Genomic DNA, 18,006 nt, shown 5'->3' on the forward strand with positions numbered 1-18,006 from the left:
ATCCTGGCCCAGAGAAACAGTTGAGACGCCAGTAGCTACCTATCTGACGCTCAAGTCTCCTTGTCGAAGATTCTTGTCTTGCATATGACGTCTTATGGGTGTGGACACTTTAAAAACTCGATAACACACATCAAGGGTGTCTTACTTCAACTCCTATCGTCTTTGAAGTGGTTCACCCACCGAAAGCCAGGGCTGCGACTTAAGAGCCAAGAAGTTCCATCCCCTCTGTGGCCAGACCCACTGAAGGAGGGGCTCCCTCAGCAGCGCACCTCTCCTGAGATGACCTGGGGTTGAGTGCTGGGTTCGGCTATGTATAAGGGTAACAGTGAGTTTAAGTGTTATATTGCCCCAGTCAAACATTTAACTCTCACTCTGTTTAACTATATTTCAGGACAAAAAAATAGACATCAAAATGGCTAATCATAGTAGGCTATGAATATAATGGGCCACAGAACATATTCTGTATATTCAGCTAACATTTACAGAGACTCTGACACATGCCAGCTGCTTTTGTGTATATTTTTTTTAAAAAAAGCAATAAAAGCAAGAGGCATAAAAAATGTTTAAAAGGCTATGACAATTTAAGATAGTATTTTTTTTATTTTTATACTTCAGAGAATGAGATTTGCCTATCTGTTGTTTCTAATTGGTATTTTTATGGATGGGATTTTATGTAAGGTAGGATTGTGGATGATCGATTTTGTGGAAATACAAACAGCAGGTAAGAATGTTTTAACGATGACTCTATCAGGAAAGTTGCTGAGGAATATAACAATGCCACTGAACTGCCCAGTCACAGAGTGGCTTCATTTCACTTAGCATTAACAACATTCCTCTAAAGTCACAAGAATAGGAACCACTTCCTTGTTTTATAGAGGAGACAATTGAATCTCAACATGTTCGTGTGATTTATTTAGTTATGTCACGTACATAACTGGTTGAATATCAGAAGCTGGACTCAAACCCAGGCCTTATGACCTCAAGTTCAATCTTCTTCCTTCTTCCCTTGTTAAAACTAGGAGGCCATTGGTGGCAGATAGCCAATGAGGGCAATTCAGGTAGAACACAGGAGAGACAGAGAGAGAGAGAGAGAGAGAGAGGGAGAGAGAGAGAAACTAGTTTCTCTCAGGAAGAAACTAGACTCTAAGAGCAGCTCTCAACTCTGAAACTCCATGACCTCTATCTATAGGGTCATGATATCAAATGTATAAATTTACATTTATGTTACATAGTGCAGAGTATGGGTATTGAGCAAAGGGAGACTGAAATTGAAATGCAACGAGATGATTATAAAATAAAAAGTGTCACTAAAAATTAATGGAATGAGGCTCATGGTGACTGCCATCACATAAGGTATTGTGCTAAGAAGTCTCTTTGAATAGGGAAACCTTAAACATAACTTTTAGGGTTATATGACTAGTGTAAAGTCCCAGCTCCACCATTCAGTAGCTATGTCATCTTGAGCAAAGCTCATAGCTTTTCTGTGTTTCAGTTGTTTTCATGTAGAAAATGAGAGTTGAGTGCCATGCCTCATGCCTGTAATCCTAGCACTCTGGGAGGCTGAGGCAGGAGGATCACTTAAGAGCAGGAGTTTGAGACCAGCCTGAGCCCTGAGCAAGAGTGAGACCCTGTCTCTACTAAAAACAGAAAAAATTAGCCTGCCATGGGGGTGCACCTGTAGTCCCAGCTATTTAGGAGGCTGAGGCAGGAGGATCACTTGAGCCCAGGAGTTTGAGGCTGCAGTGAGCTATGATTACACCCCTGTACCCTCTCCAGCCCAGGTGACACAGCGAGACTCTGTTTCAAAAAACTGAATAAATACATAAATAAAATGAGAACGATCACAATTTACCTTACAGGATTGTTAGTGAAATTTGCACAAGATAAGGTACATAAGAGAACTTTGTATGCTATAAAATACTACAGGAGTATCAAGCAGCAAAAAACTTTAACCAATGTGTGGAAGTTACGATACAGAGGATTTCAATTAAATGTAAGAAAGGGCTCTCTGAGGGGTAACATAGTCCAGTGCAGAAACGAGCTCCTTGCTTACTGTTCAGTGAGCCTCTTCTCCAGGGAGTTTTCCCACAGAAGCTGGGTGGCCAGTAGAAATGTGGCGAAAAGGACTTTTGCCTTAGAAGGGAGAGTAACTGATATTATTTCTAAGATTACTTCTGAATCCAAGATCTGTGATGAGTGATATTTGGCAACAGGGGAAGCTGCAGGTTTATATAAATGGCAATCTTGGCACACACTGTTTTCCTTTCTTCTTAAGGCTGTTACAGAAAAGTTATGTCTGTGAGCAGACCTCATGCAGAACCCAAAGGCTGGCTGGCCTTGTGCCTTTGCCTCTCCAGTGAGGAGCTCACCGTTGTTGCAAACCCAAGGATATGTAGCAGGAATCAGAGTTCTCTGCCTCCATCAGACTGTGCCTCCTACATGACAGCAGCAAAACCCTAATACAGTAAGTGCCACCAACATCCACCTCATTGCTCAGACTAAAAATCAAGGAATTATCTCTCACTCCCTCATCCAGTCCATTAGCAAATCTAGCTGACTCTTATCCAGAGGACTTCCTCTCAACCCTTCTGTTGCCAACACCCTGGTACAAGCCACCGCCGTCTCTCACCTGGATTGCTGGACTAGCTTCTGACTAGTCTCCCAGCTCAGAGTCTTGACTTGCCACAGTCTGTGCTCCATAAACAATTAAAATGTCCCTTTTTATATGGTGAATTATGTCATGTCTCTCTCTGCTCTCAGCCCTCTAATGACTTTCTATCATACTTAGAATAAAATTCATACCCCTTTCCAAAGCTTTCGAGACCCTGCACCATTTGGCCCCAGCTACCTCTCCAATTTTGTTTCCTGTCAATTTCCCTTTAGCTCGCTGCCTCCAACTGCACTGGCCTCAAACATACCAGATGCTTTTTGGTCTTAGAACTTTGCACTTGCCATTTCTCTGCTTGGTGTGCTCTTCCCTAGACGTCTACATGGCCTGTTCTCTCACAGCTTATCAATCACCCTTCTTCCATCACTCCCTGCTACCTGTCTTGCTTAATTTTTCTTCACAGGAAGAAAAATTTTCTTAATTTTACATGACTTATTAATATGTTTTCTTCTTTTTTATTGTCTATTTACCATCTCTCCATTAAAATACAACTCCATAAGGGACTTTGCTTATCATTGTGATCATAGTACTCAGGGCAGTTTCTGGTATGTGGTAGATATTCAGTAAACACTTGCTGAATGATTGAATGAATGAAAGTGCTGGTGCTTACTTCAAACACTAGAATTTTGAGTGGTATATTTAAGGACGTCCTTGTGGCAAATTTGGGGAATGGTGGTGATGTCCAACACTCAATTTTAGGTGTAGCTTATAACGTGTGTGTCATAAGGTAATATCATATCTTTCCATTACCCCACCTTCAGCTATCTTTCTCTATACACAGCACCTTGCAGTTGTGATGACTTGGGGACAATAAGCCATTCCACAGCAGGAGTGTCAGGAGGCCTGGGGGCACATCCACTGCCAGAATCCAAGCACAGCCAGGAAATCGGTGACCCTGGGACTTCCCAAGGGAGTAAGGGTCTCCCCTTAGATTCCTGGAAAACTTGGAGTGAAGACCAGACTCTCTACAGAATGTGAGGTGGAGGCTCATGTCATTCTATTGAGAATCAGAAGAAAGGGTGACCTAGCAGAGCTGAAGGCACCACCAGTAGGGGAGGGGAACATTGGCATTGCCCTTTTTCTGATGATCTACCAGAAATCTGGAGAAATTTTCCCAGTAAAGGGGAAGCTTTGACAAAAGTGAGAAAATCATCACTGAGGCAATGCTTTCCCACCTGCTGGGTGAGCTGTGAGGACAGAATACCCACTTAGCTACCCACATCGCCAAGGCTGGTTGGCTTCTGGGTAAATCCTAAAGGTCCCTGGCACCACTAGTGGCTATATTGTTTTTGAATAGGGTTTATTTCTGAGTCTGAACACCATAAGGATTAGGGCTCTGATTCCCCCTTTCTAGGATTACCTGTCTTAGAATGATACAAACACTTGAGAAAGAAAAAAAAAAAACACTCAAAGTAAAAATTTATCTCTACTAACACCAGAACTTACCCAGACCCCCTTGAAAAATGTAATTTAACATGTGGGCCCCCACTCCTCCTTAGAGAAGGACCAGGGAATGTCCAGGGCTTAACCCACTAAGGAAAGCTGCTACTCTGGTTTTGAGGGGCCAGGGTTTGCTCTCCAGTTCTCTTCTTCTGATGAGCTATCATTTCAAATGAGTCACTCTCAAAACGATGCCCCCACAACAGAGCTCTTTTCCTGTTAAGCTGTGGTAAGCCAAAACCTACTTCAGAGAATACAAAGTCACCACTCTGGGGGGCTAAGAAAATATATGAGTTTAATGTGTTTTTAGTTCTTTGAAAAGAAAAAAGGAAAGAAAACCTCAAACTACTAAACTAGAAGCACTGTCTGTGTGTGTGTGTGTCTGTGTGTGTGTGTGTTCTACTTTGGGTTTAGCATTTCATAAAGGAACAATGCAGATTCAATTTTCAGTAAACAGTTTCAAAAGTTTTGGGTTTTTGACATTCCTTATGTTTCAACTGATGTAAGAAAAAAATTCAAGCTTCCTAAAGGAACTGCCAATATCTTTTCCCTGGAATCAGTACTTAAAGCACAGTAAACTACAATCCTGTCTTCAGAAATCCCAGAGGTGTCCTAGCACAGCTCAGATGTAGAGGGGAGAAAGTGCCAGTGGTATCACTATTAGCTGATGGTGTCTGGCCATCTCAGGGTGGCCCAGCCCCTTTCCCACTCCCTCTTTGCTCTAGGACCATTACTAGAAGAATCCACTGACAAAAAAGAAAAAAGAAAAAAAGAAAGAAAATGGTCCAGCAAACTTCTCATGGCCTGGGAACTGGCATACCTGATGACTGAAGCCAAAAGAGGAGGAACAGGAAGAGGAGGATTTCATCCTGAGGGCTGAGAATACAGACCAGCTGATGAAAGAAGGACAAATATCTCTCTGACTTTCTCCGTGAAGTACCTGGCCAGGAGCCTGATCACCCAAAGCACGAGAATGAATAGAAGAGTTTTAGGGCGAGCAGGTGACACATTCCAACTGGAGCTTTGGTTTCATTGATTAATTTATTTGACAAATATTTATTGAGTACTTTCTAAATAACAGTTTTAGCTCTGGTGACCTGGCAGTTTCCCTTGATTCTCTTTCTTGTTTTCCAGTGCTATGAATCAGGATGCATTATTGTTTCTTTCATCTGTAGCCTCAAACTCCTCTTGGATATCTACTCAAAGCTGGATAAACACACATACACATGCAGAAGCCAACACTGATATAGATTCCCTACTCCTAAAATCATAACCACAAACCCAAGCTGAGAGACGCTTGCCTTATAGTTAAGGTTATTCAGTCAACACATATTTATTGAGTACCTAATGTGTGCCAGGCACTGCTTTAGGTGATGTGGATAGAATGATAAACGAGGTAGAAAAGGCCTTGCTGTTGGAACTTTTATTCCAGTGAAAAAAAGCAAATGTTTAAAAAGTGGTCAAAAGTAGTCTAATCACAAGTTATGATAACTACTAAGAAAGAAAGAAATATCAGTAAAATAATGAGAAAAAGATGGGGCTGTACTTAGAATATCTGAGGAGATGACATTTGAACTCCGTGGAGAAACCTGGTGCATTTCTGTTGAAGGGAATGGGGCCCTTGCTGGTGGAGACGGTCTGCCCAGATGTTTGTCTCTACTTGGGAAATGGGGGGAAGTGGGGAGTGCAGCCAGAGCTGGAGAGAGAGAAGGGTAAAGAAAGGTTTTTGGTTTGGTTTGGTTTGAGTTGTCTTTTAACAAAAGGGAGTACTTGAACATACATACATACTGTTGGAAATGATTTCATAAGCAGGCATAGTTTGAGGATTCAGAGGAGAGAAGAGAATGTTAAAAGGGGCAAAGTCGGGAAGAGGGACTGTGAGTCTGGTGGACAAATGGAAACTGTCCTCTTCCTCCACTGTAACCGGATGTAAGGAAGAGATCATGCTGATGCAGGTGGGATTGTGTTTTTGTGTAGAAGCAAGGTTACATGATGAGAGGAAGGCATGTGGTTGGTTTACAAGAGGAAAAAGAAAATGATATAACTGGAAGAGTGAAGAAACGTGCTCACTAGAGAACTGAAGAAAAGTGCTGGGCTGGGTCGAATAACCATTTGAGATCTGTGATCATTAATGTAAAGCAGCAGTTCTCAACCAGGGACAATTCTGTCCCCCTCCCCATTCAGGGACATTCAGCAATGTCTGGAGATATTTTTTGGTTGTCACAGGTGGGGGAGGGGAGGATGCTACTGGCATCCAGTGGGTGAAGGGCAGCGAGGCTGCTGAATATACCACAATGCACAGGGCAGCCCCCACAGCCAAGATTATACAGCTCAGAATTTCCATAGAGCCAAGGTTGAGACACCCGATGTAAAGTGAAATTATATTTATGTACAGACCATGTCTATAAGGCCATGTAAGAAGACAATAATCCTCTCTGGGGGCAAAAGTGGGGCCACAAGACAGGGTGGGAAGAGAACTTATTTTCATTCTATGTCCTTTTAAAATGTATACCACGTACATGTATTATCTATTCAAATCAATCAAAATATCAAAATAAATCAGTGATAGATCAATAATTGACTGATCAATTTAATAGGTGATAGATAAAAATAAAAGAAAACCAGTCAGCCTGTTTGGGTAACTTTTCTCCAATAACATTCAGCTGCTGGGATGCCAGCTTAAAGAAAATAGGATTTCTTTGTGAGGGGAATACAGGGGAGGAAGAGAGTATTTTGGAGTTGAGGGTCTTTCCTGAAGTACTGATTTTAAGGACAGATGATGACATTTAAGTTGAACAGAGAGAAGAGTGAAGATGAGGAAGGAGCTGATGGACATATAAGAAAATAATAGAGTTTATTAATTAGAGGTCTCGATATTTAAAAAAACAGTATTTCAGGAAAGAAAATGTTAGACCAATTGAGCTGGAATAATAGGGGGTGATGTTGTGAAAATACAACATCTAAAATCAAATTCCAAAGGAGATATTGTAATTTCTAATGATAACAAAGTCCAAGGAGAAGCCACCCTAGAGAGTAGTTCAAGAAAATAAGAAAAAGTCATTGTAAGTGGAAAGCACGAGAATGCAAGAAACCAAGTGTTTAGATGGATCCCACATAGCAATGGCTCCTTCTGGAGAATGAAGTGCCTTTGATAGAGTGGCTCATTAGTAATGGTAGATGCCATTTTTTGATGTTCTACTATGTATCTGATACTTTTGTACATATCAGCCCTTTTTTGCCCAAGAAAGGTCAAATGACCTGTTCAGAGATTGCATACTTAGCAAGTGGAAGAATAAAGATTCAAATCTAAGGTTTTCGGTACAAATTCTATGCCCTTTCCATGGCTTTGCCTCTAGGGAGAGACAAGTTGTTATCAAATATACGGAAAATTGGGTTAGCTTAAAACTGATAATAACTCTGGTAATGGAAACTCTGGGAGGTAGAGAGGAAGAGAATATATAGAAAGGAGGATGGCCTGGCAAAGATGGAAAGATTTGCTTCATAGTTCTTACCCCAGTAAATTCTTCTTAAAGTGATCTGAAGTCATAACAAATGAAGAAACCATGGAAGAAAGAAATAATAAGCAAAAAATTCAAATCTGAGTGAATTCTAAAAATGATATATTCACAATATTTATCTATATGCAAAAATATAGTTTTATTACATTTTTTCATTAAAAATGCACAAAATGTATATAAATATTGACTATACTATAAGAAAACAGCATCAGTAGCTGAAAATCAATGTTTGAAGACTATTAGATTTGGATGCCAAGAGGCATTCAAATCTACTCCCAAATGCAACCCATACTTTCCAAACATGGACTTCACAATATCCACATTCTCTCTACTTACATGACTCTTTAGTCACACACACACACACACACACACACACACACACACACACACACCTACAATGGCACTGGAAATACACATGCTGTGTAGGAAATGGACTGAGTCCCCAAAAGATCCCTCTTGCTCCTCCGTTAGCATCACATGATGGCTCAGGCCATACATTTACTTAGAAGTGAAGATGATGCCAGTGAGGCACTGGCCTCCTCCAGTCTCATTAGCTTATTGTGCGAGCCTTGTCCTCCTTTTCCATGCCTTGTACACTCATGTCACAACCATGTATCTGAGGTAGCAGGTAGACCCACCTGAGAGGCGAGTTAAAAGGTATTCTTTTCGATGTGCCAAAATGCTCTTGGCCATGTAAGATGACTGTAGACACCTGGTAGCAGAGGCTTTTCCATGCCTCTGAATCTTCACATGGCAGCCCAGAGTTTTATGTTGTTCAGTCATATTCCTCCTCCTGTCTGCCTCATGGCCCTTAGCTGAGACGAGGTGCTACAGACCTGCTGGACCCTGTGGTCTCAAGGTCCTCTAGATTCATGTCTTCTTACTTGACCTCAAATAGGCTTAAAAAGACCCTCATTCAAGACAATATTCTCAGTGCCTCTAACAAGGAACTGTAATGGAGAGAATCCCGAAGTGCTTTTCTTAGAGTTGATATAGGCCAAAAAACGTGCTAGATTCCTCAAAATTGACCAGAGAGAGCTCAGACACATTGACATATAAATGATCAGCACTGGTGAGATTGAACACTGCACCCAGGTAGCTGCTCTGGGCCCACATCCGCCCAGCAGTACAGTAGTTCATCATCTTCCCCTCCATCATCACCAGATCCTGGGGATACCTAGTGTTCCTCATGTAGACTTTGTGGCTCAGGGGCTGGTTGTTGCAGGATTGACCCCGGAAGTATACTTTGGAATACACAAAGTACAGCCCAGTGTCATTGATCACGAGGGCACCCTTCTTATACTTCACTCCAGAGATCATAGAAATTCCATAGGTGTCTTCCCATTCCAGAGGCATGGACCTTGAGTTGGGCTTGCCTGAAATAAATCAGAGAGGAGCTTTCACCCAGGAATGCTCACACATTGCATTTGACAAACTAAGTTCCTAAGGCAAAACTCTGGACTCTTATTTGAACAAATGTTTTACTCAGAATATCACAGCCCATATAGAACTGGCTGAGGGATCAGAACCCGATCCAACACTGAATTCCTTCAACAACGTTGCCAAATTACATGGCTCAATTTTATCACCCACACACATGGAACAATAATATATGCCCCTAATCAATCACAGTGAGAAATTATTGAAACAATTTTAGCTCTCTGGAACAAAGCTCTTACAGTCCTCAGAACTAGCACACAAACTGCTAGGTTTTGAGGTCCCTCCATGAAGGGAAAACCCAAATCCAAGGAAATCTAAAGTTCCCAAGTTGGGAAGCATCTTAGAGATCATCTGGTCCATCTTCTCACCTATGATAGGGATTCTTTAGCTCCTAAGTTTGGGCTAAATCCCCTTTCCACTGTGTCCTCACAGTGTTATGTGCGTACCTTAATCAGAGAACTCTGCAGCACTGAAATCACCACCATGTGCCTGTCTTTTCCTATCAGATCTCAAGTTCTTTGGAGACAGGAACTATGTAGTACTCATTTCCATGTCTCTAAATCTTGACACAAGCAGGTGCTTAGCAAGTGTCTCTTGATCTGGCTGGATCACCCTACAGTCTCTGCCTAAATAATTCCAGGTACAGTGGCACCCCACTTTCTATGTCATTTATCCATTTCCTAGTTGTTTCAGAAGTTTACAGTGGGAGCGCCTGTACCCGCAAACCATTTCACTCCATTCTATGAGCATACACTAACAGCCCACAAGTGCCAGGACTGAGTCTCCCCTCTCACTCCTATTTCTACTCTTGGACAAAGCTGAGTGAAGCTCTTCCAAAAAACCAAAGCAGCACTGACTAAAATGTTTCCTCATTCCCCACCTTTTCAGCTCTAACCTCTTGAACCTGTACCCCAAATCCCCTGAAGGTCCTTGGAATGACTGGAGAGAGAACTTCTTATACACAGGGATCATGTCACAGTCAGCCCAGATCTCCAGTTTTAGAAGAGGGCCTTGCCCAGAGTAAGGGCTCAAAATATGTTTATAAAATTGATATGACTATAAAGATGTGAGTATTCTTGGGTTCTAAATGCTGTCACTGGAAAGTAACAACTCCCTCAGAGCCTGGTAATGGAAAATAACCAGCCAGCCATTCTGCCTTTTGCCAAAAGCCTTCCCAGCCCCCACCTGTACCATCCACATACAGACCTGTTAAATGGGCCACTTTTCTTGGCTCCTTTTTTTCAGAAGGTGGACTGGGACTGCCTATATCGTGGAAAGATTAAAGATATATGTAAAAATGAGATAGCAACTATAATTTTGGTGGGATTCTAAATCCTACCATTAAACAAATATATTTTAAAACCATAAATGGCAATAGTCTAACATACTAATCATGCAAGTCCAAACTGTAGGACTCATTGCAGTCTATATTTCAGAAACAGAGAGGTAAAAAATAAACCAAATTAAAATAGACATATGTGTAAATTTTAAAGGTACAACAAAACTTAATTAATATAAACATTGATTCCTAAGGAGCTGTCGTATCAGTTACTGCATTTAGAACTCACCACAACCCTTTGAGGTGGGGATTATCGTCCCACTTTACAGATGGCAAAATGAGCTTAGAAGTTGGAAGTCTAGTCCAAGTAGACCCAGCTACTCAGTGGCAGAGGCAGGACCAATGCTCCGGTCTCCAGACTCCAGATCCAGGGCTCTGCCCACTCTGGCTCTGCTGCCCCTTGGACTCTGCAGGACAGAGGCTACAATCTGCCCCAAATTAATTATCCGAAGGCCTCAAACAATCACGTCGTAACACTAAGACCTCAAACATCTTTAACGGCTCCTCACTGAACATGTAGCTGTGTCCAAGTGTCCCCCATCAGACAGTCCCAGCCCGTCTGTCCAGCTTATTTCCTTACTCACTCACAGGGGACACTGCCACAGGACAGGAGCTCTGCAGGGGAACATACCCCACTGCCCTGCGTGCCTCCTGCCCAGAACATTCTCCCAATCAGATCTCAGTGCCAAAGTCCTAACAATCCTGTGAGGACCATCTAAAACACCTACTTCTTTGGGACCCTCCCAGGCCTTTTTAATAAAATATGCTCTTCTCCTCCTTGGAAACCTAGGGTCACTCCATCTTCACCTCCTTTGCCAGTTTGATTCCCCTTCTCTGAGGTAACTGCATAACTTATTCCCTTTAAATAAGGGCAAGTTCCTTACTGTAAGGTGAATTCACGCGAGTTTTTAGCCCAGTTGCTAACACAGGGCATGGTACTAGTAAATGTTTCCCAAATTAAATAGAAGGAATTAAAACAGACAATAGTTCTCAAAATAGACACTGTTTCTCTGACTTTGAATATCTCAGACAAGGTAGAGAAGCTACCACTTAGCTAACGAATTCAGCTACCTAAAATGCTCAAGAACGATTCATGATTCATAGAAAGGTGCTTGTCTCTCGCAGGCTCGCGATTAGCCTGTGAAACACATATGGCACGAGGAGGGCCCGATCCACTCAGAACATTACCTGAGTAACCGTGACCTCTCGAGCCACCCACGACAACCTACCATGAATGAGGTGTCAGTGAACAGGAAAGGCAAAACTGAGTCCTTTCTGCATTCCTGCACCACAAACCATCTGAGCAGCCGATCTGGCACCGGGCCACGCGCTGACAGGAAACGCAGCGGAGAACCGCGAGTTGCGCGCCTCCGTGTCCCTCACAGAGCCTGCTGCGATGTGACTCTCACAGAAGGTACTCACTGAAAGTATCTGCTGTGTAAATACTGGAAACAGGTCCTAGACGTTGGCGATGGCTGTTTCCTGCCCCAGGGTCTTAGCACACGCCATTCTCGTGCTGGAATGCTTCCCCCATGCCCCACCGCACCCCACCGCACCCGCACACAGCTCTTACAGGCTGGCTCCGACCCTCGGGGTCAGCGTAAACAGCACCTCCCTAGGGGGCACTCTCCAGACTGGAGAGTCACAGTTAGTACAATTTGAAATGCTATTTGCTTGCTTTTGTTTATCTCCTCCTCCATACTAAACGCTCTGTGAGGACAGGCCTCCTTGGCTCTCTCATTCTCAGTCTTCACCCAACACCCAACACCCAGCCCCTAGTCTGGCACACAGGAAGCTCTCCAAGAACCCTTGTGAACGAATGAAAGATTTAATTCGTGAACGGTGCAAAAAGAGGAAATGTAAAAAGAAGCAAATGAGAAAGTGAAAATAATCTATGTTAGTACCTCCCAAAGAAAAATCCCTGTTAGCACTGTTGTAGTTCCCTTCTAAGAATACAAAAATATGCATATGTGCTTACACAGTCAGTATGAAATGAAACATACCCTAACTTGTCTTTTTATCTGGCAATAAACAGAGCACGATCCCCGTGGCATTAAGTGTCCTGATACGTGATCTTTAGTTGCTGCATATTATGCTGTCATCTGAAGAGGCATTTAAGTTTCTTCTGAATTGTACATTATAAATAGCCTCACAAGGAAGTGATGAACATCTCTACATACGAATCTACAGGCACTTCTCTGATTATTAAGATAAATGCTTAGTGATGAAAGTAAAGGTAAGCTAACAGTTTCAAGCTTTTAATATGTACTTCCAAACTGCTCTTCAGACAAGTTATATTAACCTACATGCACACCAGCTGGAACTAATGTTTAAGCAGGACCTTTTCTCTCACATCTTTGACAATCTGGGTTTTTATTTTTACTCTTTATTAATTTGATGGGTAAAAATAGGTATCCCCTTCTTTTAATTTGTGTTGCTTATCTTTTTAGTAAAGTTACTAATTTGATTTCCGTGTGATAATTCACCAATTCCTGGTCCCTCTGGGTTGACCTAGGGAAGACAGTTATTCACTAGGGTAGGTAGAACTGACTCATGTGTTCATTTGACTTTTAATCACTAAAATAATTCCATAGAGTGGGTGAAAGATGAGTAATTAGGTACCTGTCTGACCAGCCACATTCCACTGATTTTCAAAGGGATTTTATTTTTAAAATCCTCCAGAGGCTTCACTTCTCTAACAAATATTTCCACTCTGCTTGTATACATATGGACTTCCTAACACTTAGGGACTTGGACCCAGAGCCAGAGACCAGAACATCCCAGCGATGGCTCCTACAAAAGCTAGGACAGGAGGCAGATGGGGACACTACGGTAGGCACATCCTGAGAAACTAGACCAGGCTCCACCACATGGATGGGCCATGCTGCCATCTGTTTTCTTCTGAGTTTCTAATGATGAGATTTACCTATTGTCTTTGCATAGATATTCTGCTTTTCCCTTATTTCTCATTCCATGGCCACTGTAGAGAAACAGGAGTTTCCTTATTTCCTGAGGCACCAGCCCAGTACTGGAAAGCCCTGCAGGTGACAAGGCATCAAGAGGCCATGTTGCTTCTAGCCCCAGTTCCATACCAGTGGTCTTGGATATCTCTGACCTGTCTGGTGTTTTGTGCTCTTCTGAGAAATGAAGTGCCTGGATCAGACACCCTCTAAGTTCCCTTCCAACTTTAAAAATTCAATGAATCTTAATTTAAGAGAAGTGAAGCATATCCTAAAATCTCAGCCCACAGTTTCCAAAACTATGCCCTGAAATTTCATGAGGTCAGTGTTCAATATTTCATCTTCTTCCTGTGCCAGCTCTCATACAGAGGATTTTACTTTGTTATCAAAGGTAGCTCCTGACTGTGAGTGAAGCTGAACAATCCTTTGAATGATGGCTACAGTCTTCCCTTAAGCTTCACAGTGACTTCAAAAGAATCATTCTAATGTGGGCGATTGTCCACTTTTAAAATCTGAGTTACATCTCATAAAATATTTTAAAAATAATGCCTGACTCTTGAGTAATCTCTTTTAGAGAGTTTAAAAGAGCAGAGGACATTTCCTAGGAACAGCTCTCTCTGCCCTCACTTTCCTCCACGTTCCCCTTCTGTTCCCAGGAGTTATGGCCCCTGGCATGCGTGCCAGGCCCAGGATCCCTGTGGAAGGAGACGGGCCTGAAGCCAGCTGCCCAGGGGACAAAAGACCAGGGTTGTATATGTGTGTCTCTTTCCAAAGCCAAGTGGAAATGATTTTGAGTTGTGTGCACGCTCAGCTACACTGATTTTGAGCAATTAAATTCATTTCTTATTTTAAAGCAGCTCAAGGAGCCATATTGACCAGAGATTCAGAATTAGCCAGGATTTCTCTCACAGTATAAGCCCAAGCATGGGACAGAATACAAGCCACTCCACCGGCACAGGTCAGTGCTGAGGATTATCTTTGGGAACTCAAGGTACACTCATAAAAGGACTCACCTATTTGCTTCTCCAGAGATGATGCTGGGTGCTTTTGGCGGGTAGACTAGCAAAAGAAAAAGAGAAAAGATGTATAATAAATAAGAAGTTCTTTAAGCAAAGGAAGCATAGGAAGAGAATCCAAATACCTGAGAACTTTTTCTAACTCTGGCTTTGGCCAAGCAATCGTGCCTCACTGTTCCTCAGTTTTGAGATTTGGAATGATATCAATATTTTTAAGTATTTTCAAGATTTAGTTCAGTCATTTGAACACATTTACTTCTAAGCAAGCCTCAAAGTGTTTTTATTCCTTGAATCACTAGCTGTGAGGCAGTAAGTGGTTCAAAGACTGAGTGAACAACTGAGAAAGGAAGTACTGGTTGGCTCTGATTCATTACAAGATAGAAAATATTCTATTTTGTAGAATTTCTATTTCTATTCTGCATTTATAAGATAGAAAATATTACTTTATTTCTCTGTCTATAGAATAGAATGACTAAAAAAATTCACTGGTAAGATAGAAAAAAAGGATTGAAAAGCATTTTGCAAGCCAGACAGTGGTCCACGTGGGCCACATTCCCCCTCCACCCTTCCTGCAGCAGAGCTGCGCTTTGCCCAGTGACTCCAGGGTGCAGCGAGCCACAGGCAGGCTTACCTCTCGGAGTTCGGCCAGCTCCTTCTGCAGGTGGAAGAGCTGAAACATCCCCAGCCCCAATCCAACCAGGGCCACCAGAACCATGAAAAACATCACAAGGAGACACAGGCCTGTGCTGTGGTCCCTCTTCTTCTTCAGGGGTGGCAGTGGTAGTGGGGGCAGCGGTGGCAGTGGCGGAGGTGGTGGTGGTGGCAGTGGTGGTGGTGGTGGTGGTGGCCTCCTTTGACCAGGCCTTCTGGGTACAGAGGTTGGACAGGGGAGAACTGAGCCTGGAGGGTCCCAAGGAGAGCTGGCACTGCTGTCCACCCAGTAGATTTGGGGATATGGGTAACTGAAGGGCTGCTGCATGGCAGGCAGTGACTCGGGCCAGCCCCAGCGAATGGTCTTATTTCTCAATCCTGTGGAGGCTGAAGTATCAGGGACGGGACTCCTGTTGCTGACTGCTCACGAGAAGGGAACGCGGCTCGTTCTTATAGAGTTTCCATAGCCAAGGGAAACACCTCTCTTGCATGCTTTCTCGCTTGCTCTCTCTTTCGTTCTCTCTTCCTCTCTGTTTCGGCTTCTCAGAGAGACACCCACTCACTTTGAAGCTGAGAAGCCTCAAGAAGCTCAGAGCAAACCCCTGGAAGTTTCCACCCACAATTTGCTGATGAAAGCCTTCGAAGCCTCACTTGCTGTCGCTGTGCTGTCTGAATGGCTGGTCGGCTGTGCCTGCCTTCCCCGGGTCCCGCAGGGCAAGCCAGCATGGGTGTGGCCCTGCGGGTGTGAGCCACTGCCCAGCTACAGGAGGGGCCAGAGAGGTGTGCTCAGGCACAGAGGGGCGAGACCATGGGGTCACGGCCAGAGATGTCACTCCCACTTCTTACCTTTTGCACAAGGAAATCATCCCCTGCCACTATCCCTTCCCCACACCCAGGTACTCTTTACCCTGACATTGCAAATCACCATAATTCACAGGTCAAAAACCTGCCCCACCCACTCTAGACATTAGATCAGAGCTAGCAAACCAGTGGCCCACGTGCCTTGTGGAAACCATAGACCTGCTTCTTTTGTATTTCACAATGTTTTACTTTTCATTGGTGGCCCACTTTTTAAAATCGAGATAGTCCACGTTAAAAATATATATTTCTATTCTGTTTTGAAACATTACAATATTAGATACGCTGAGGCCATCTCTGCAAAGCCAGTCAGCCGAAGCTGGGTGGCAGTTGCCTCCGAGAAAGACACACATGTGCCCCAGTCGCCGGGTCTCACTCCCCTGCCCCAGGAGAGATGCCTGGGCCCTGCAGGCACTTCTGTGTGCAGCCCCTGTCGTGGCTGCCAGACGAAATGCATGGTGCCCAGTTACATTTGAACTTCAGATAAACAATAAATAATTTTTAGGACAAGTATGTCCTAAACATTTCATGGAATATACTAAAAATTATTCATTGTTTATCTGAAATTCTAATTTAACTATGTTTGCTCGATTGCTTTTTACTAAAGCTGGTAACTCTACCTGAACTAACCTCACCTTCTCCCCAGCCTCAAATACCATTTATACACCAGTAACTTCCAAGTACTCAGCTTCAGTCCCAATCATTCTGCCCTATAAACCATATAAACCTTCCATAAATCCCTATTTTCCCCTTTATTGGAGACCTCTACTTTTCAAATTTCATTAGTTTTTATATCATTCTTTGAGATTTCTGTGACTATCATCCTGGCTCTTTCACCTGTAGCAAACTAACACCACACATATCATTTCCCTGCTGCATTCTGCCCCCGATCCCACCCCCACGCCACATGCAACCTGTTTCTCCTGAGGTCACTCTTTCTGGTGACAACTTCAGCTCCTCTCTTTTCCTCTCCCCCAACATTTAACTGGCCACCCAGGAATATTTTCTATTTAAATTTATATTTAAAAATATGGTTCTGGACAATTTTTCAAATTATTTCAAGATTTAAAAAAAAATTTTGGTTATATATAATGGTATAATTCTTGAAGCTATAATTTCTGATTATTACTTATGAAGTTTAAACTTAGTGTTGTTCATACCTATGAATAAAGTCACATGTGAGTTCAAAACCTCATTAGCTCTGCCCACCCCTGAAGGATAGTGAGAGCATCACATGCAGTTGTAGTCCCATTCCTTGTACTGTTTCCTGGGCACCCAGGAATATTGCTTTATCTGAGACCTGTTTCTTACCCTTCCCTCGGCACACCTTCCCCATTCCCGTTTTTCCTACTGCTATTGCCTGAGTTCAGACTTTGATTATCTCATACCTGAAATACTGCAATGGCGCGCTAACATCTCTCCCTGCCACAAGCATTTCCCAAGCTCAGGTCACCCTGTAAAATGCAGTAAGGACGATATTTTTAAAAACAAACCCAATGATCTCACTTCCCTGCCTAAAACCTCCTCCAGGAAATTTTGACTCCAGAAGTAGCGCAAACTTCTTAGCATGACCCTAGGCTTTTTATGTGGGACTCCTAACAGCTCCCACAACCTGCATCCCACACTCAACTCACAAACAGTGCAAGGGAGGGACTACAACAAACAAGGAGGAGCCTGAGGAATAAGTACCCTGTGCTATCACCTCCCTCCATTTTGCTGGTGCTCTGCATCCAGTGAACTCTGCTGGAAGCCAGAGGGCAAGGCACCTCATTGACATAGTTCATACAGGTCCAAGTCTCAGAAGTGAGAACATAATGTAGTCTGTATAATGCTGACAATTGAAATTTACTGAGTCTTCTCTTACAGCTAGTAGATACTCCATTTTTATGAATGCCTCTTGTCTGAAAAAAATCTATTTTCAATTAATGCAAATCTATGTATTTGGTATAATTTATATATCTGTTGGTTGGAGTTTTTATAATGAATTAAAATTTTTTCCCTCACCATTTATTGAATAGGGATTCTTTTCCCCAGTGTACATTGCTATCTTCTTTGTCAAAGCTCAGATGGCAATATATGGATGGTTTTATATCTGGGTTCTCTGTTCTGTTCCATT

At 42.8% G+C, this 18,006-nt stretch overlaps 1 protein-coding gene across 1 annotated transcript; it reads right to left on the reverse strand.

Moving 5' to 3' along the window:
- Positions 1–7,818: 7,818 nt before the first annotated feature.
- FASLG (Fas ligand) lies at positions 7,819–15,360 on the reverse strand. The gene is made up of 4 exons (XM_045546401.1): positions 15,013–15,360; positions 14,379–14,424; positions 10,273–10,329; positions 7,819–9,002 (listed from the first exon to the last, which is right to left on the reverse strand). Exons 1-4 carry the CDS (start codon positions 15,358–15,360, stop codon positions 8,608–8,610), a joined length of 846 nt encoding a protein of 281 aa, XP_045402357.1. The 3' UTR covers positions 7,819–8,607.
- Between the last annotated feature and the right edge of the window lie 2,646 nt (positions 15,361–18,006).

Source organism: Lemur catta, chromosome 3 (genome assembly GCF_020740605.2).
Source record: "Lemur catta isolate mLemCat1 chromosome 3, mLemCat1.pri, whole genome shotgun sequence".
Lineage (NCBI taxonomy): Eukaryota > Metazoa > Chordata > Mammalia > Primates > Lemuridae > Lemur > Lemur catta.

Bases quoted from the DNA above. Each gene is read 5' to 3' on its own strand.
- FASLG (XM_045546401.1), bottom strand. From the start codon at position 15,360: ATGCAGCAGCCCTTCAGTTACCCATATCCCCAAATCTACTGGGTGGAC. The intron at 14,425-15,012 runs GTAAGCCTGCCT...TTCTTTTGCTAG, and splicing joins AGCTGGCCGAACTCCGAGAG to TCTACCCGCCAAAAGCACCC. The intron at 10,330-14,378 runs GTGAGTCCTTTT...TCCACGATATAG, and splicing joins ATCTCTGGAGAAGCAAATAG to GCAGTCCCAGTCCACCTTCT.